Source organism: Equus przewalskii, chromosome 11 (genome assembly GCF_037783145.1).
Source record: "Equus przewalskii isolate Varuska chromosome 11, EquPr2, whole genome shotgun sequence".
In the NCBI taxonomy this organism is placed as follows: domain Eukaryota; kingdom Metazoa; phylum Chordata; class Mammalia; order Perissodactyla; family Equidae; genus Equus; species Equus przewalskii.
Window position 1 is genome coordinate 11288327 of NC_091841.1, and position 20693 is coordinate 11309019.

General features: G+C 39.9%; 1 protein-coding gene and 1 non-coding gene across 7 annotated transcripts in view; both read right to left on the bottom strand.

Moving 5' to 3' along the window:
• CKAP5 (cytoskeleton associated protein 5) overlaps positions 1 to 20693 on the bottom strand; it is a 95477-nt gene that overhangs the window by 5593 nt on the left and 69191 nt on the right. For 3 of the 6 annotated variants that reach the window (XM_070564980.1, XM_070564982.1, XM_070564981.1), the window contains exons 26-39: positions 20531 to 20666; positions 19398 to 19486; positions 17508 to 17633; positions 16143 to 16292; positions 15404 to 15607; positions 15056 to 15191; positions 14414 to 14607; positions 13270 to 13442; positions 13015 to 13038; positions 11907 to 12080; positions 11573 to 11693; positions 2117 to 2296; positions 1181 to 1368; positions 570 to 645 (exon numbers count right to left, since the gene is read on the bottom strand). In XM_070564980.1, the coding sequence (XP_070421081.1) occupies positions 570 to 645; positions 1181 to 1368; positions 2117 to 2296; positions 11573 to 11693; positions 11907 to 12080; positions 13015 to 13038; positions 13270 to 13442; positions 14414 to 14607; positions 15056 to 15191; positions 15404 to 15607; positions 16143 to 16292; positions 17508 to 17633; positions 19398 to 19486; positions 20531 to 20666 (1971 nt within the window). The remainder of the gene's footprint in view (positions 1 to 569; positions 646 to 1180; positions 1369 to 2116; positions 2297 to 11572; positions 11694 to 11906; positions 12081 to 13014; positions 13039 to 13269; positions 13443 to 14413; positions 14608 to 15055; positions 15192 to 15403; positions 15608 to 16142; positions 16293 to 17507; positions 17634 to 19397; positions 19487 to 20530; positions 20667 to 20693) is intronic. The other 3 variants (XM_008543127.2, XM_070564984.1, XM_008543134.2) reach the window with 1 other exon arrangement.
• Positions 14813 to 14923, bottom strand: LOC139074664 (small nucleolar RNA SNORD67). The gene has a single exon (XR_011524298.1). It is a non-coding gene; the product is annotated as a small nucleolar RNA SNORD67 (small nucleolar RNA).

A 20693-nucleotide genomic window follows, 5' to 3' on the forward strand; every position in this document is an offset into this window, starting at 1 on the left:
ACGTCACTGGCTAAAGTGTGACAAGTCACCAATCTATTCACCTTCACACCTCTTTCCCACTCCCTAGAGATAGAGGCCTTAAATGAGAAAATGTGGAGATTCGGTCATGGGTTTGCTTTGTACCTGAGAGTAGAGTAGTTCATATGGCTTAACCAAATCTAACCAAGGACATAAAATATTTTATACCATTACAGTTTAATAACAGTTTTATAATGTTATAGAGATGTTGATCTGGAGTCTTCCATCAAAGAGATCAAAATATTATAGGGTTATATATATCTTTTTTCCAAAAAGAAATGAAATTTCTCTCATCAAACTTCTTGACTTTTGATTCTAGAAAAACTGGTGAGATATTTACAAAGAAGCCCTTCCTTTTCACTGTTTGAGGCCAGGAATTGTTTAGATCTGAGCTTTTATAAATTGGAGGAAGGGAAAATCAGAGACCAGCTATATTTTTCAGGTATGTTTTGGATGATTTGATTCTATGTCTTAGCTCCAACTCCTCTTTCCACACTTTAACAAAGTATTGCATCTTTGAAAGAAAAGAGATCAAATTATTTCAACTTCACCTTCATAACAAGCTCTGAGAATTTGGGAGAACTGGCTGTTGCTAGCAGGCTGTCTTGGAGCAAAACAAGCAGGGCACTGGGAAAAAACAAAAACCCAACACAACAGCATTAATAAGTTTCAAACCTGCATTCCAATTAAAATCAGTAATTGAAAGGCCAAGTATAAATATTTTCCATCCAGCTAATGAACTGAGAGCTCATGGATCAGGGCTGTCTCTGATTACTTGCAATTCAGTTATTAAGAAAATAAACATCAACCATTAAGCTTTGTAAATTACTACTTGGTAAATGGTAAAGCTTGCCACCCTATTTTTCACTGTCACTGGTAGCTGAGAAAGAAAGAAATGTACCTGAAATGTGAATGACAGAGGAGGCAGCTAACAAACTTGACAGTTCTATTCTAGAAAACTCATGACATTGGCTGGCTTGCTGATGCTGTTACTAGTTTTAGCTGCTGTCTCAGGTTTGAATACCTTCGTTCATGAGAAAGAGAAGAGTAATCAATCAACTTACAGGCAAACCTAAAGTGACAACTGATCTAGTGACTTCTGGTTTCTATGGGTAGACAAAAGAGACTGTTCCAGGCTCTAATGCTGAGAGTATGGATGTACCTCAGGATGTTGGTCTGGTCTGACTTCTCCAGAACCTTCACCACCAAGAGGTTCACAGAGCGGATCACCTGTTGTCCTTCCTCCAGGTCTTCGATTCGAGAGTCCAGCATTAAGGTGATGAGGCCATGCATCAGGTCTTTCAGCACACCGGTGGAGGCCTCCCGGGCTAGGCTCTCTATCTGAAACAGCTATGCAGGCATAACCGAGTTAGGGAGGTAGGAAACTCAGTATACAGAGCAAGGAAGATGAACACGGGTGGCATATTCTAGTAAACAATTATATTGTTGGTTTTTTTTTTTTTAAAGATTGGTACCTGAGTTACCATCTGATGCTAATCTTAGTTTTGTTTTGTTTTTTACCCCTTCTTCTCCCCAAAGCCCCCCAGTACATAGTTGTATATTCTAGTTGTAGGCCCTTCTGGTTCTGCTATGTGGGAGCTGCCTCAGCATGGCCTGATGAGTGGTAGCATGTCCACGCTGAGGATCCGAACCGGTGAAACCCTAAGTGGAGCGTGCGAACTGAACCACTTGGCCATGGGGCCGGCCCCTATACTGTATTTTTAAAAATTCAGAGTATTAGGAAAAAATAAAAATCACCACTCCCCCAAACCTCCAGTAACAGCCAAAATTAATTGGTATGCTTCCTTCCTGTTATAAAAGTATTTTGAATGTGAACAGTTATCTGTGAAAAGCCAGCCAGGGCCCACATGCCTGATGAAGAAACTGGCAGGAAGCAGAAGTCTAGGGAGTATGTAAGCATTCTACTTTGTATGCTAACGACAAGGTAAGCTGGAGTGTCCCACAGCCAATGGCAGTAATCAACAGCCTGCATGGGAGGGACACAGGACTCAGTGGAGCATCCACACAGATTCAGGATTTAGAACCCGGGCAAGAAGAGAGACTGAAGGGAAGCTCATGAACGCGGAGGTGCCCTTACCGAAATCATGTTGCCAATGATACAGCTATACAACTTGATGATCTCATCCTTCTCCAATTTCTCATCCGCCATGTGTGTGTTGTAGATGAGTCTTAGCTGCATGAATGTGGCTATCAGAAACTGATCAATATGGCCAGACATGGCTTCAGCTTTGTCTTCCTGTCTCAAGACCTCATCGATCTGATAACAAAAATCCAAGATGTATTTTCCAAGCTTCATACTTCTAAGTAGCAGGAAGACACTACAAGGGACGTCTCTGTAATATTTATTAGCAAAGCACTTCCAATATCTTACCTTGAAAAAAGCGCAGTTGCTTTACATATAAACAACTAGTCCTTAGGGATTCAATCATTCAACAAATATTTTCTGAGCAAGATAGTGTTAGGAGAATTAGTCACAGATCCTATTCTTAGAGGCTCACTGTCTAGTTCAGAGAATAATAATCCTTATGTTCAAATGTCTAATTTATTAAAAAGAGTGTTTTTAGACCCATTATCTCATTTGATCATTCCAAAAGCTCTGGGAGGTAGATAGGGCTGAGAGTATGATCTCCATTTTCCAGACGAGAAAACTGAGGCTCAGAAAGACCAGGTTTCCCACATCTTGATCCAGTGTTCTTTTGGTTCAGTACACTGGTTGTCCCCAATGGTAAAATGTTACTATGGGAAAAACATGTATTTCTTATTCATTACTGTAAAAAAGATCTTTTCATGATTACATAAATAACATCCTGAGACAATCGTGTCAATCTTCAGTGACCATCCTTTCATGCAGGGCTGCCATACTACACAACTCCAAGGGGCACCATTCATACAGACTAAAACGTGAATGGTGCCCCTGGTGTTGAGGAAGCCAGTGGTCCTACGTTCATCTCTGTCTTTATGCATGTATACCCCATAAGCACATACAATTTTATATACATGGGACGGTTTAACAATGCTGTTTCAACGTGGACACCATAAAAAAAAAAAACTTTTTTTGCTGGGGGAGGCTTACTCCCCTTTTTCCAAGGCAATTAACATTAACAACCTGGTAGATATTCTTTCACGTTCACAGAATCATCTACAATCACACAAGCAAACATACACAGCCTCAAGGGTTAGGGCACTGTTATTCTACAAGAGTATTCCAGTATATACACTTCTTTGCATCTAGCTTTTCTAACTCAACAGAAAATTATGAAAAGCCCTAAAGTCAACAAGAATAGTTCTATTTTTAAAGACTGCAAAATAGTCCACATATGCACATACCAAAATTTACTCAATCATCCCCTTACTGATAAACTTTCAATGTGTTTCCAGTTTGGTTATTTTGTCCACAATAAATAATGTTACAATAGACATCTTTGTGTGTGTGTGTGTATATATATATATTAGGATATATATATAGAAAAAAATATATCTCCCCTAATGTACTTGTTTTCTAAAAGAGTCCCAAGAGTATAATTTTTTAGTCTGAAGGATAAAGCATTTCTAATTACAGTATAATAGATATACTGCTTTCATTAAAAGGCACTAACAATTCACATTTCTGTTTAAAGTATGAGAGTACTGTTTTTCCAGCATCTCTATCAACTGTTTTGTTGTTATTCTTACTTTGCACCACTCTGAAGGTTTAAAAGTGGTATCCCATTGTTACTTTAATCTGCATTTCTGTGGTGGGGGAGGGGTCAGACATCTTTTCACGTGCTCACTGGCCACTGGATGTCTTCTGTGATTTGCCTATTCATATCTTCTGGTCATTTTTGTTTTTCCATTGGTTTCTCTTCTTCTCAAGAGCTAACAAAAGTTCTGTTTACAGTGGCTATTAATCCTTTATCAGTCATATAGGTTGCAAATGATCACTTATTTATTGACAGTGTATGGTAAATTTCTCCAGCTTAAAATCTTAAAATTTTATATGATCAAATCTGTCTTTTCTTTTTAGATTCCGGGTTTCCTTCCTTATATTTTAATGGTCTCCCCCAAATTCCTTGGTTATTTAGCAAAATTGGGGGGAGGGGCCGGCCCCATGGCCAGTAGTTGAGCTCGCACGCTTTGCTTCGGCGGCCTGGGGTTTTGCTGGTTGGGATCCTGGGCGGGATATGACACTGCTCATCAGGCCATGCTGAGGCGGCATCCCACATAGCACAACCAGAAGGACCGGCAACTAGAATATACAACTATGTACTGGGGGGAGGGGAGGGGCTCTGGGGATAAGAAAAGAAAAAAAAAGTTTCGCAACAGATGTTAGCTCAGGTGCCAATCTTTAAAAAAAAAAAAGTTAGGGGGAATTAGTTGTTTCAAGTTTCCATTTACAAGTGTGTTTCATACTTTCCAAGTAGCCAACATTTACTAACAACTTTGTTGGGTTATCTGCAAAGAATTTGGTCAGTACATCTTTTACTTTTTGCATTGGTTAAGGTTTTCTTTGTGGACAAATATATGATGTATTTTTTGAAAATGAAGATATAAAAATATAAATTATCTTTTCAGAGACTATAAAATTCTCTCTGTATCTATACATATTCATTAAATCTGGTTTATTGTCTACTAATATTCTTTTTTCCTTCTTCTTTCCAAAGCCTGCTAGTACATAGTTGTAGGTCCTTCTGGTTGTGCTGTGTGGGACGCCACCCCAGCATTGCCCAGTGAGCGGCGCCAGGCCGTGCCCAGGATGTGAACCGGCAAAATGCCGGGCTGCTGAAGTGGAGCACGTGAACCCAACCACTCGGCCATGGGGCTGGCCCCCTAACATTCTTTTTTATTGAGGTTTAACTTTCATATGGTACAATGTACAAATCCTAGGAGTACAACTTAATGCAATTCTGTGAGTGTACACACCTGCGCCTGCCGTTGAGAACAAGCTCCATCAACGGCACCCCAAAGGGCCGTCTTCTGCCCCCAAGTCGGCATCCCTCCCCCACCAGGGGTTACTATGAGCCTTCCTGGGTTTCTTTTTTTACCACTATTCTGATCTCTAAACTGATAAAATTAATTCCCCTATATTCTTATTTTCTGTCTACTAGATCTGTCCAATTCTCTCAATCTGTAACTTGTCTTTTCACTTTATTAAAAACAAAATGTCTTCTGATGCACAGAAGTTTTTAAAATTTTTAATGCAGTAAAAGTTTTATTTTTTCCCTTATTTTTTTTTCTGTGCCTAGTTTAAAAAGAAATCCTTCTATACCTTGAAGTAAAAATGTTCTCCTGTAAGATTTCCTTCCCATATTTTGGCTTTTAATCCATCTGAAACATATTTTGGTGTAAGAAATAGCACTCTAATTGTATTGTTGTTCTCATGGAAAATAACTAATCCTAGCATCAGTTACTGATGAATGCAGTTTTACCAAGAGATTTCGAACGCCTCCTCTGCTTTAAGTTTCCTATAGATGTGAGCGTTTCTGGGCTCTCTGTTCCACCCCAGGGTCTATCTTCTTATCCCTGGGCCAATACTACCCTGTCTTAATTACAGTGGCTCTGTAATCACTGTGGATATCCAGTGATATAAGTCGTCTTCACTGTGTTATTTTTTTCAAATCATCTTTAAAAACCACCAACACTGTCTTTGCTATTAGGCTCCTTGATCTTCCATAAAAATTTTAGAATCAGATTCTTAACTACAGAAAAAATTGTTGAGATTTTGATTGGAATGGCATTGATATATGGGTTAATTTGAGGAGAACTGGCATCTTTATAATCCTGAACCTTGTGAACATAGTATATTTCTATTTATTTGGCAATTCTCTAATGTAATTCAATAAAGCTTTACAATTTTCTCTGTAAAGGTCTTACATGTACACTGCTTGGCTTATTCCTAGCTACTTAACATTTCTGTTGTGGAGGGTTTTATTTATTTATTTTTCTTCTTCTCTCTGAAGTTCCCCAGTACATAGTTGTATATTGTAGTTGTGGTCCTTCTGGTTGTGGCATGTGGGATGCTGCCTCAGCATGGCTTGATGGGTGGTGCCATGTCCGTGCCCAGGATCCAAACCGGCAAAACCGTGGGCTGCCAAAGCAGAGTGAGCGAACTCAACCACTCAGCCTTGGGGCTGGCCCCTATTTTTTATCTTTTGATTTTTTTCTTTAAGATCGGCACCTGAGCTAACATCTGTTGCCACCCTTTTTTCCCCTTCTTCTTCTTCTCCCCAAGTCCCCCAGTACATAGTTGTATATTCTAGTTGTGGGTCCTTCTGGTTGTGCTATGTGGGACGCCACCTCAGCACAGCTTGATGAGCAGTGCCATGTCTGTGCCCAGGATCCAAACCGGTGAAACCCTGGGCCGCCGAAGCAGAACATGTGAACTTATTAGCAACTCAGCCATGAGGCCGGCCCCTTAATTTTCTTATTATGGTAAAATATACGTAACATAAAATTTGCTATTTTAACCATATTTAAGTGTACAATCCAATGGCATTAAGTACAGTCACAATACTGTGACACCATTACCATTATTTCCAGAAATTTTTCATCACCCCAGACTCTGTACCCATTCAATAATAACTCGCTATTCCCCCTCCTCCAGCCTCTGGTAACCTCTATTTTACTTTTTGTCTCTGTGTATTTGCCTCTTAGATACCTCATATACGTGGAATCATACAATATTTGTCCCTTTGTGCCTGATATATTTTATTTAGCATAATGTTTTCAAGGTTCATCCACGTTGTAGCATGTCTCAGAGTTTCATTCATTTTTATGATGGAATGATAATCCATTGTATGTATATATCACATTTTGTTTATCCATTCATCTGCTGAGGGACACTTGGGTTATTTCCACCTTTTGGCTGTTGTGAATAATGCTGCTATGAATACCAGTGCACAAATATCTGAGTCCCTGCTTTCTGGGAGTGGAATTGCTGGATCTTATTGCAATTCTATATCTAACTTTTTGAGGAATTGCCAAACTTTTTTTCCACAGTGGTTGTACCATTTTATATTCCTACCAGCAATGCATGAAGGTTCCAATTTCTCTGCATCCTTGCCAACACTTATTTCCGTTTAAAAAAAATTCTAATGAGTGTGAAGCAGTATCTCATTGTAGTTTTGATCTGCATTCCCCTAACTAATGATGGTGAGCATCTTTTCATGCGCTTACTGGCCATTTGTATATCTTCTTTGGAGAAATGTCTCTTTAAGTCTTTCGCCCATTTTTGAATTGGGTTTTTTTTGTTGTTGAGTTGTAGCAGTTCTTTATGTATTCTGGATATTAATCCCTTATGGATAGATGATTTACAAATATTTTCTCTCATTCTGTGGGGTACTTTTTCACTCTCGACACTGTCCTTTGATGCACGAAACTTTACTTTGATGAAGTTCAATTTAATTATTTTTTCTTTTCTTGCCTGTGCTTTTTGGTGTCACATTCAAGATTTCACTGCCAAATCCAATTATCATGAAGATTTTCCCATATGTTTTCTTCTAAGAATTTTATAGTTATAGCTTTTACATTTATGTCTTTGATCCATTTTGAATTAGTCTTTATATACAGCATAAGAGTCCAACTTCATTCTTTTTTTTTGTTTTGAGGAAGACTAGCCCTGAGCTGATATCTGCCAATCCTCCTCTTTTTGCTGAGGAAGACTTGCCCTGGGCTAACATCCGTGCCCATCTTCCTCTATTTTATACGTGGGACGCCTACCACAGCATGGCTTTGCCAAGCGGTGCCATGTCCGTACCTGGGATTCGAACCGGCGAACCCCAAGCCGCCAAAGTGGAACGTGTGCACTTAACCGCTGCGCCACCAGGCAGCCCCATCAACTTCATTCTTTTGCATTTGGATATCCATCTTTCCCAGCATCATTTGTTGAAAAAGACTGTCCTTTATCCATTGAATGGTCTTGTCATTGAGACCAGTAATGTGGTTTCTGTAGTGATCATCCTTTCCTTTGATTCATCTATTCAATTCTTTCTGCACTCCACCCTGCCCCCTGTGGTCATCTTGTCTCCCCCAGCAGTCTCATTTTGGCAGGAGAGTCCTGTTCGGGTTATTTTCTTTTACTCTTCTTTCCAGTCACTGGGTCCCTTTAGCTGTGTTAGGGTCTTCTTCTTTACCTATTCAGGATTCACTCTTGGGCCTGCTGTTTGGAAACCCTCAACAGCAGCGATCTGAGAATGGGAGACACAGCAGTTTCTGCAGTTGGAGGCTTGTGATCTTCCAGCTGGCAAGCTGTCAGTCACAGGGCAAAGCACGGAGAGCAGGCATTTCCGCTCTTCAGTCTCTGAAGGTACAAAGTCAGACTTCCTGGCCTCAGACAGTGAATCAGCCTTATTGTTCAGCTCCCTGGAGTTCCTTGGAGACCAGGGAGAAAACCAGCTCTTCTTATCAGCATTCACAGAGGCCGCCATTACCCTTCCCTTAGGAATCTACTGATCTCCACAGACGAAGAGAGCTCTCTCTCCAGGATTTCTGGTGTTTTGATCTTCCCTGGGCTCTGCACTATTGAACCTCAGGTTCTCCTTAGGCCCATACGGGGAAAAGTCTTGTACAAGACAGAGCTTGAGACTTGCTTACACATTTCAGATACTACCTCCCTGACCCAGCAGCACCTCTGCTCAGAAAAGGCAGATGAGTTCGGATTGAAGTGATAGAGAAAGGCAACAGGGACACATGCATTCAAGTCATTATTTTCCAGAATCCTCTCCATTTGTTTTCTTCCAATATCAAAACTGTTAATAGGATACTGTTTGTCAAACAGCAGCAAAAATCCCATGCTAGGATTCTGGTTCTGCCCTTCCTTTCCTGACTTTCTGTCTTCATGGGGATGTCTAACGGGCTGCTCAAACTTAACATGGCAAAGATCTAACTCTTGATTTCCAAACTCTCAAGCCTGCCCTTCCCCCAGCCTTCACCATCTCAGTACACAGCACCACCACCCACCCAGCTGTTTAAGGCAAAAATCAAGGAGTTACTTGATTCCCTTCTTCCCCTACATTTCACATCCAATCTATCAGCAAGTCCTGTGGCCTCTGCCTCTGAAAGGCACCCTGAAACCATCCCCTCTTCTTCCTCTCCACCATGACCATCCGAGTGCACGTGATATTGTTTTTCATATGAGTTTTGGCCACAGCTTCCTAACAGATGTCCCAGAATCTACTCTTGCCCTGCTTCTAATCTGGTCTCTGCAGAGTGGCCACTGACTTTTTCCCCAATAAGAAAAAGTTCAAACATTATAGAAATGTTGGAAGTATAGTAAAGGAACCTTTCATCCTGATTCACTTGAGAAGTTGTCAATCTGATGCTCCATGCCCTTCTGATACTTCAGTGTGTATTTCTTCATAACAAGAACATTCCCCTTCATAATCATACAAGGACCAAAACCAAGAAATTAATACTGACGTCACTACCACCTAATCCTCAGGCCCCATTGCATTTTCTCCAGTTGTCCCAATTATGTTCTTTATAGCTAAAGGCCAGTCTAGAATCATGTGCTGCATATAGGTGTCGTGTCTCTTAGTCTCTCTTTAGACCAGTTCCCTCAGTCTTTCCCTCATTTTCTTGACCTTGACACTTTGTAAAATACCCCTCAATTTGCATTGTTTGATATGTTCTCATGATTCGATGACATTAGGAACGTCAGCAAAGTGATGGTGAATTCTCACTGGATCCTATCAGGCAGACAGCATGTGGTTTCATTTTGTGGTATTATTGATGATGTTCATTTTGAACCCTCCATTAAGGTGGCTGCCAGGCTTCTCTACTGTCATATCACTCTTGGTATTTCGTATTTTTTTTGGTACTTTTTATATATCTGTCCTTTGTATTTTGTGGGGAGGTACTATGAAACTATGTAAATATCCCATTTCTCTTCAAATTTTTAATTAATTTATATGTGCATGGACTTGTGGTTTCCTATTTTATTAAATTCAATAAATTTACTGAATTTTATTCAGTTTACTGGGTTATAACTCATTACTATCATTATTTATTTTGATGCTCACGTTGTCCCCATTCAAACACAGGCAGTCTGTTCTAGTCGGCCTCTATGTCGTTCTGACATGTCCTTGCCATGTTCTTTGAGCCTAGCCTTGCCGTCTGCACAATATGTTCCAGGATCATCCTGTACTTTCCCTGATTCAGCCATGGAATCAACCACTTTTCTAAGGAGCCCGCATTCTTTTCAGTGGAAAACGGTATTTAGAAGACAAGATCTGGGGGTGCTCGTCCTGCTGAGGTGTTGCTGTTCTCAAGTCTTCTCAGTGAAAAGAGTATATGTATATTATAGGGAATATATGTCTATCGTCTATAACATACATGTATACCACACATATACATACACACAGACATTTACATTGATGTTTATTCCTACGTCTATATATCGAAAACCATGAATTCACACTGACGCATCTAATTCTGGTCTAACACCAGAGTTCACTCTACTCTGCTCTCCTTCCATATTTGTGTTGCCCTTCTCTGACAGTGAGAAGCCTGGCTCCCATTTTCCATATATTTATTTATTTGACCAATCCCTTTGTACGTAACCAAGCTGCCAACTGCCACCAGCCCTTCCCCAGGCCCACTTCTGCTTCAGCTCTGACTCCGCATTCTGAGCTGCCTGCTCACACATGTGGAGGATATATATCCTCCTCCCTTGCCTGAGGTCCCACCACCACGACAGGCTGGCTCCCAGCATGGACATCGTCTTCCTCTTGCTTGGGCTCTGACTCCTAACTCTGCGCCACCCCTCTCAATATGATGTTTGGGCTCCCTCCTCACAACATTTGGGCTTGGAGACCCTCACATGTTGGGCCACTAAGGCTCCCTACTCCCTTAGCACAAGGTAGATGCCTGCCCTGCTCTACCCATCTATTGGCTTTATGACTGGACTGTTAGGGAGGGAAGCACAGGAAGAAGAGAATGACTTTTAAAAACATGTAGCTTCTTTGCTTAAAATAAAATCCAAACAACTTACCTTGGGGCTTTCAAAACTCTACATGGTCTGGTCTCTGTCTACGTCTCAGATGTCATTCTGTCCCATTCTCCCCCTTGCCCACTATGCTCCAGGCACGTGGGCCTGTACTGTTTCCTTGAACACATCAGGCTCATTCCTACCCTTTGTACTAGCTGTCCTCTGCTTGAACCCCTGACCACCAATCTAAGTTAACTACTCAGTTCCTCTCTCCCATCACCGTATTTGAGTTATATTTACACAGTAGTTACTATTATCTGATATTTTCTTGTTTATTTACTTGTCTCTGTCCACTAAAATCTAAATAAGTTTCCTGAGAGCCGGTCCCTGCGTACTCACTGCTGTCTTCCAGCCTCTGGTGAACGAATGCAATTATAAAAAGCCAGGCTCTATTAGAGCTCTATCCTGTGAGGCAAGTGATGGCTCTGTGCGGTCCCTGCGCACTTTTTGCTTCAGGTCAGCACTGAACAACGCCTGCCTCCCTTAATGCTATGAGCAGCGTAGAACCATCGCTCTTACAGCCTGTATGTCCATCAATGGAATTACTGTCACGGGTAATACCCCCATTACCTGTGTCAGAGCCTGGATGCTTGTGTTGATGTCACCACTGGCTACTTGGGAGATAATGAAATTGATTGTGGATGCTGTATTACTGTGCATGTCATCGAAGTGTGGAGAAACAGCCCGGATCCTGGAGAGCAGAGCAAGGGGAAAAATTCAGTCTTTATTACAAGACATCCCAGTGAGTCGGAATGATATGTAATTCCCTCCTACATCTATGTGTTAGTAAAGAACTGCTGTCAGTCAGATTGTACCCAGTTCTAAAAGGTTCTAATTGCACAGAGAACTCTTTTTACATATGCATTCTGATGATTATGAACTTAGATGAAAGAGGTTAACTTACTTGGGTTCAGGAATAAGGACTGGTTCAAAAATGTCATCCAGTTTGTGCTGAACAAGTTCTGGCATTTCGCATCGCACTGTACCATTGTCATTCTCAATCTCATCTAGATCCAGCTGGAATTCTCGGCGAACCATCTGGGCTGCCTCAGGATGCCCACTCATGCTTCGGGCTTGGCTAAGGGAAGCAAAAGGAGGCTCCTGAACTAAAAGAGACTTCTTAAGCAAAGGGTAAGAGAAACATGGCCACTTGCCCCAAAGCTTCAAGACAGATGCCCAACTTCTGGTTTCAGCCCCTCAATGACTTAAGTCCTTGATCTAAGCAAGTGCCTTCAGTGGGCAACAGCGCTGGTTCAGGAACATCCTAAAACGCACATTACTTTAACTTGTACTTCCACAACCTGCCAAGTTATAAGCATTCTCTTTAGTTTATCATCAAAGCCAACAAACCTTGTACTGCTATTCCAGATGGGGCAGATTATAATAAAGTATACTTACACTGACTCAAAGCTCACTACTTCTGGGCAAAAATGTAAGAAAAATCCAGACTGGCTGGTTCTTTTGCACCAAATTAACCAGTGTTTAAGTTCTTCTGATTATAAGCATCATTCCATGCAGGGTTCAGTAAATTTCATACTTGAGGGACAGTGAGTCACCTCTTTTTGGGGATATTCACCCTGATAGGTCAGGGCCAGTATTACAGCCAGGCAATCGGGATTCAAAATTTCCAGATTCAAATTGGTTAGAATTATGCTCATGATACAACACAAAATAGAGCTGTCTTGCTTATCAGAAGGCAGTAATTTGAGTCCCTAAGCCAATTCTGGGTTGCATGCATTTTACTTAAGTCCTATCTGAAGAACATGAACCTGAGGATGACAAAATATAACACAAGGAAGAAGGTGAGCCAGTATCTTAGCCACACGACACTGAGCTGCCACTCCTGCTAGCCAGTGGACTTCCAGGGAAGGTATGATTCATGGGATACTTATGGACCCTTCTACCCTGGTTATTAACTCTAGACCAACTGCCCTCCAGAGGGGATGAATCCAAGTCAGAAGTTAGAAAGATATAAGAGCCCTGCTAACGAGCAATTAGCAGGCAGTACTTACATCCTATAAGTGCGATACATAATTCTGTCCACGGAAAAGCAGTGAAAGAAGGCACAAGACTATTTAGAAGTGGTTTTGAGACAAAGACAATGAAGACCGAAGGATTAAACATTTGGTTTACAAGACATTTACCCAGACACTTTGTCATGCATGATAATGGCTACAAAAATGCAACATTATGTTACAGGATAAGCTGTGGGCACACAAGGCGAAGTCCACAGAGATGCTCTTAGACAACTATCTCCATTCACATACTTGAGTTTGGAGGACATGTCCTCAGCTGGGCCCTTGCGCAGCATGTTGGCGTTGGAGCTTATGTTCTGTGCACGCTGAGGTTTCTCTTCCACCTGTTTTATTGGGGCAGCAGAAGGCCTCTTTGCTGACCGCTTAATCCTCTCTTCGAGCATGCTCATATCCTTTTCGGAAAGCTGTAAAAAGAAGCAGCCAAATTTAATTTATCAGCAACTCCTCCAGTAGAGTATGAGGAGAATTAAAAAACCTAACTGGAAGACTCAAGAATTAATATCCATTTTCATATCAAAGCAAACAGAACCTACTATGTTAGGGTAAGTTTACTTTCAAAACACTACATTTTTAAATCAACTACTGTTAAAACCTGCCTTGCTATCATAACATATGAAAGAAAGAGACAAAAAGAAAGGCATTTAAGAACTACAAATAAAAAGGTCAAAAATTAAGTGAAGCTTCCTCCTTTGTGTTGTGCTTGTTCCACTAACTAGGTGTGTGACTATGGGCAAGAAGTTTCACTCTTGGTCATCTGTAAAATTCCCAGCCATTTTATCTCCTTCACTGGCCTGTAGTGAGGATTTAAATAGACTAATACAAGTAAATATACATAAGCACAGTGTAAATATAAGTGATGCTAAGAGGTAAATGGAGTGAAGAATGAGTTGCAGCCACAATAGTGACTGGCTCAAAGGATGTAAGGAGTCAGAAGTGGAACCTAATGTGCCCGGGGAGTCTGGCTCGTGGCTGTAGATTGACTCTTTTGATCTGACAAGTACAAGAATCCACTTATTAGACAAGTGAGTACTTGTACTAAATGCACTAAAAATTACAAAGCAGATTGCCAGGCAGAATGCAAATCCCAGACAAGCTCAGATTTCTTAATTCAAAAATAGCTCTCATTTCTAAAGCAAATTGCTATGAGTAGAATGCTCAGAAAAGAAAATCTGATTTCCAGTAAAACACATCCTAAACGTCCTACAATAATCAGAGACACCCTCAAGGGTTTATCTGGATTCTAGGACACATTGATAGGTTGAGTTGAATAAACAGTAGTAAAAAATTAGCCAGAATTGAGATGGCATGAAACTTGATACCTACGTGATCTTGCAATTCATAACATGCTGAAAATGTTCAGAGAAAAGTCACTCACAGTTCCAATAAGTTTGAACACTTGATCCCCATGGACGTTGTACACTGTGACAATGGTGTTGAGGGCAGCATTGCGCACAGCATTGTCACGGTCTCCTATGTGAATCGCTATCTCTTTTAAGGCTTTTCCTGGAGTTGGTTGGCAAACATTCATGCCATAGGACTCGACTAGACACCCCAGTTCTTCCAGGCACTCTGATGGGGGAGAAAGGCTACATTGAGACTCAACACACATTTGGCATAGAGACCTATCTTTACTAGATAAATTTTCCTTAGCATACATGAAGGACTAAAATCTTATTCTGGCTCTGCCTAGAATTTTCCCTTGCTTACTGCCTTCTTATAAAACGCACAATGAAATAATCGTGTACAGTAAGTGCTCCTGGAAGAAAGGGATGCCTGTGAGTCAGATGGCCCCTGTGCACTTGATTTTGTCACCAGGGTGGTATTGAGTGATGCCCGTATCACCTGATACTGTGGCTTCACCATTGTGCAACTCATCACTCTCACAGTCCAAATCAGAAGGTTGGAATCGACTACACAGACACTGAAGAAATTTACTTCCCTCAGTTCGTGTATAAACTACGTCTTTTAGAGGACACTGTTGCACAGACTCACGCCTCAATTTAAATTGCTGCTTTACCTGCTCTCTGCTTTGAGTTTTTGGATTTGGTTCCTTCCATGATGAAGGGGAACATCTTGCTGGCTGGGTAGACAAGGCACATCCGGTTCAGGATGGCACGGACATCTTTACGAATGACATCCTTTGGTTCTCCAACCTACTCAACAAGGGAAATAATGATTAAGTGAGACATTTTCTGAGTAGCAACGGTTCCCCCCAAGTGTCAATTCATCTTGAAAGAATAGGGGCAGGGGAATGAGCAGTGGAAGGTAGCATCATATAATGAATGAAGAAGAGAGAGGAAACAAAAGCACAGCAACTGAGGTCAGCTGGGAACTTGAGCAGTCTTCCAGAGTGAGAACACATTACCTTGAGGATGAGATAGGGGATGAAGGAAGATGCTTCATTCTCAGTAAGATGATACTCCTCCTCACTTAGTAGGGTGAAGAGCAATTTTAAATATTCTAGGGCTTTCATTAGGACGCTTGTATTGGTGTCAAAAAACCGCAGGGTAAGCCACTTTAAGATAAGATCCAGGCAACCAATGACACCCTCTTTTTCACTCTCCAAGTGCTTAAAACAAAACAAGACAAAACCACCACAAATAAGACTGTATAAAAATTTAAGTTCTATTAGGCAAGTACATCTTAAATTTTACTAGAGTCCGAAAAGAAAATGATAATTTTTTTTTTTTTAACATTTTATTTTTTCCTTTTTCTCCCCAAAGCCCCCCGGTACATAGTTGTATAGTCTTGGTTGTGGGTCCTTCTAGTTGTGGCATGTGGGATGCCGCCTCAGCGCGGTTTAATGAGCAGTGCCATGTCCGCGCCCAGGATTCGAACCAACGAAACACTGGGCAGCCTGCAGCGGAGCACGCAAACTTAACCACCCGGCCACGGGGCCAGCCCAAGAAAATGATAAATTTTTAAGCCTCCATTTAAGACCTAAAATTATAGACATACAGTCATTTATTCTATCAAATAATAAGAAAGCTCTAAACACAGAGAACATGGCATATTCTCAAGTCATGCAAACTTCTGATTATTTCACAGGGCTTAGTATTTTCACACGCCCGAGATACATGCATATTTATCTACCGCAAACTTACATCAACCATGACAGCAAGGGCTTTGTTATGGTGCTGAAAGTCTGAGTGAAACATCTCATCTTGTAACCATTTAGCCACACAGCTGGACATCTGAGCCTTTAGTTGCTCAATGTACTCATCCCGTGGAGTAGTAAAATTCCACTTCAGCACCTGACAAAAACCAGCGAAAAGGAGCTGTAAGACGTCCAACTGAAATGAGGCAGAGAACTCTATTTAAAGCAGCTACAGGAATCTACTTAATAGGATTCTTTTCAATTCAACAAGATTAATTTGTAATTAAATATGAAAGCAAATGTACTTTCAAGCTGTCATACTTCGGGAAGCCTAACTCTGAAAACGAGAATAAATTCTCAGTAATTCTTAGAGAAAAATCAGTGCTCTATTATTATATAACATGTTGGACACTGTTGGTACAACTTTAATAAAGGGAAAATTTGAAATATCAAAATTAAAAATGCACATACCATTCTAGGAGTTTAATATAGATGTACTCACATTGATGCACAAATACCTACATTCAAAGATGCTTACGGCAGTATAGTTTATAAGGTGAAAGACTAGAAGTAACCTACATGTTCGACATAGTGGGCTAGGGATAAAGAGAGGTACACACATATGATGAACCAATAAAAAGAATGAATGTATATACGCATGCAGATATGGAACAACATTTAAGATAATTCAAATATCATTAAAAGAAAAAATAAGATACGGAACAAAGTATGGTATGTTCCCATTTGTGTAGAAAGAGGCCTATATATTTGTACATACATGATCCTATAGTTACGGAATGATATTTTTAGTCATACACATAAAATCTGGTAATAACAGCCTCCCTATGGAGGGAGAGTGGAATGGGGGACACGCTTTCACACGATACTCTGCACTTTTTGTACTGCTTGAATGTTTTTTAAAACAATGTATATATTTTGAAAGATAAACTGCCTAATAAAACCAAAATGACATCAAAAGAGAGATGACTGAACTAGCTATTTATAGTCACCAAATCTGTCTTTTAAGGTATCAGGTACAAGAAGGATTAAAGAAGTAGCCTACGACATACGTGTAGTTGATAAAAATCAATGAATAATTTCCATTCTTTGATTCTGAAGATTTTTTTAAAAAACCAAAATACTTCTATTTCTATTTGGGGGAAAAATAGGCAGTAGCTCCATTCTGTAGCTTCTTTTCTAGGAATTAATGCTTCCATAAAGTAGTCTTAGAGAAATAATTTATAAGCAAAAGATTCAGTTACTTACTAGATATTTCACAATGCGAATTTCAACAGCAGAATTATTCTAGATTACAAAACAAAACAAAAACAAACAAGCAAAAAATTCCTGAGGATTCTTATCCCTTCCTTACCTTTAATCCTTTTTCATCTTTCATTCTTTGCTCCTTTCCATTTGGAACAACAATAAAAATAGGACCAGATTTGTCTTCATCTTCCTTTAAGCTGGTTTTGCTCGGCGCCTTCTTCCCTTGGGCGCTCTGCAGCCAAGGTTCAGGGAATACTGGTTAGCTGGGCTACTGCTCCTTGGCAACACGATGCTGCTGCCCAGTAAAAGGGCACCATATAACCAGAGACATCTCTGTGTGTTACATTCCACACACAAGACACAGATGAGCCACAGAACCCTGCATATATTATGTTTTTGCACAGGTTTTCTAGAAATGTTTCTAGCAGTATTCTTAAGTCACTGTTGGTTAGTCCTTGGACTGGCATGTAATGTAGTTGGAAAAGCTCTATTATTTTATCATTGGTCTGGGTCACAATTTTTGTTTATTGAATAGATCTTTTCTTTCTTGAAATCTTCAACACCATTATAGCTCTTCATATTAATGACATTTATGGCATTCACACATTTCACATCAATTGAGAAAGACTTTTTGTTTCTCTGCATATAAAATATACTTGTCACATCACTGTAACTGGAAACCCTTTGAATGTTTCTAGAGAAAGTTGCTAGAAACATTTTAAATACTTAAGTTACTCAAGTGGTTTTTAAAAATAATCTAAGATGTAGAATTGTTGCATCAGACAGAAAGAAGATAGTGAACACTTGGTATAGATATTTAAGGTAATATTTGATTTTCATTACCGGAACTATTATTATTATAAACATAGCAGGAGCCCACCACTTCTAGTAGGCCAGAATTTCTTTCTAGTTCAAACACTGAAGTCACTGAGTCAAAACAAATATGAGACCATTTATGTGAAATTGCTTTGTAAACTGCAGAAGACTGGGGAAAAAAAAGTATGGCATTAAGAACAGAGTCAAAAATACTTCAAAGCACTTGTGATCAAAATACTAAAATAAGCACTTGTTAAATCTGGGATGAGGACAGGGAGGAGGACAAGAAAAGAACAGCTTCACTGGACAGTTTAGAAGATAACTACCCACTTAAATTAACTCACTGAGTTAAAGGACCCACATACAGGGGAAAGGAAACAAATAATTGTAATATTTAGACGAATGGCCACAGAGTGCCATTCTACAATGAGCATGTAATAATAAATGCACTTGGTAATAAAACGGTTCCTAGTCTTCTTTTTCATCAGTTACATGCAGTTAATGAAATAGTTTCCTCTACTTATACTTACGATTAGATTTACTACTGATTGCACAGTTCTGGAATTTTCCTTTTGTAAGTATTAAATAATGAATACCCTAAATACAGCGACGAGCTCTGAATCCTAATATAGAAACTGACGACAATTTGCTGTGATTCAAAAACTTAAATGAAAAAATACCCAGGGGATATTTAAAGTTAAGCATTTGAACATCTTTCTTGAAATGTCTCACTCTGTATGGATGCTAAAAGGATTTGATGCATCAAAATAAGTCCCCATGGCGCAGGAATGGAAGGTACATCAGAACGCCTTCTAGTGTGACGCTTAACTGTGCCGAACACGAAGGAAACCGATCACCTTCCTTCTCTCAAATCACAGTCAGCCTGAGACATTGTTCTGCCAGAGCTATGCACGATTTCCTTCTCCACTACTGCAAACCTTCCCCAAAGATCTGCATGACAGATACCATGGCAACACCTCTTGAGAGCAGGGTGTCTCTGTTTTGGGGACTTATTAACAATGATCCACAGAAACTTGTATAAATAAATACTTTATAACTTGATAATATCAAGAGTAGTAATGTCCTTCCATATATAATATGATCTTTCCTAACAGCGTGACTCAATGTATAAAACACACTTAAAAGCAATTCTACGTCCAAGCATGTGGCGTTAACATACCTTTGCTTTAGAGGAAACTCCTGGAGCTTTGGCCTTTTTCGGATCTTGCTTGGGTTCAACAGTGCCAGAAAGAGAATCTTCAACAGGTGCTTTGAGGAAAAAACCATGTTCATGCTATAAATATAATCTCTAATATCACGTTATTCTGGGAAGATTAAATATATAATGATGAGAATGCCTGTAGTTTTACATGTATCAATTTATAAGATGTTTGCAGTTAAGATTTTTTTCATCTTTTTTCTCCCTCAAATTCTCTTTAAGCCTAACCTCAAGAAATTAATCAATCTGCATCTGCTTTACCAACATTTAAACTGTAGTTTTAAAACTATTTTCTAAATAGCAATTAAAAAAATCTTTTTGCTAGATTGTTACTTCCTTAGGGTAGGGTCTGTCACATTTGATGCTCAGTATTTACTACAAAGCAAGATTCCAATAAATGTTATAATTGACTATATACTTTGTTACCAACAGTTTTACACATGTAAAATTTCTAACTTCATAGCATCAACAATTTCTATTCCACTAAACAGAATAATATGATTTTGTTTAAGCAATAGGTCTAGAAGAGAAGTGGTTACAGATTAGAGTTTTTTTAATGATGGAATTTTAACACCAGGATGAAGCAATCAAGAATCTTCCCTTAAAGATTAGTAAATGGATCAACAAACGGCCAAGTGTAGCAGAAGGAGAACTCATCTGGGACTAAGGGGAATTCTGTGCTAGTTCAGGCTGGCTGTCTGGCCTTGTGGAAGTCAACTTAATCTCTTTGGGTTTCCTCAGCTATTAATAAAGGGGATTAAGCTAGATGGTTCCAATTCCCTAACTATAATATCCAATAGCAGAAAACAGTTGTGGAAACCTTAAAAATATGATGAAATACTCGCTTTGTAGAGTATCTCAACCTGCTACTCCAAAATTCTTTTTTGGACTTAGAAACCAAATTAGTCATCTTTGTATCCTCAGCACAGTTCCTAGCATAATACTTGACAAATGTTTGTGGAAGGAGGGTAAGGAGAGAGGGAGGGCTTGGGTTCTAAGTTGTGAGGAAACATGGTAAAAATGAAGGCTGGATTTCTTTCTAAAGTTCCCTTGGGCTGCCTCCTTCCCCAGTAAACCTCTCAAAACACAGTTACCTGAGGCAGGCTGGAATTTGGCTGGTGCTGAGCCTCCCATTGGTTTGGAAGTTGCTTTCGCAGTTGCAGCAGGCTTGGCTGGCATGTTAGCTTTGGCTTTCTCTAGCATGGCCAACACCTGATCTTTAGAAGTTGGCTACGGAGACAGTATAACAGAAGAAGT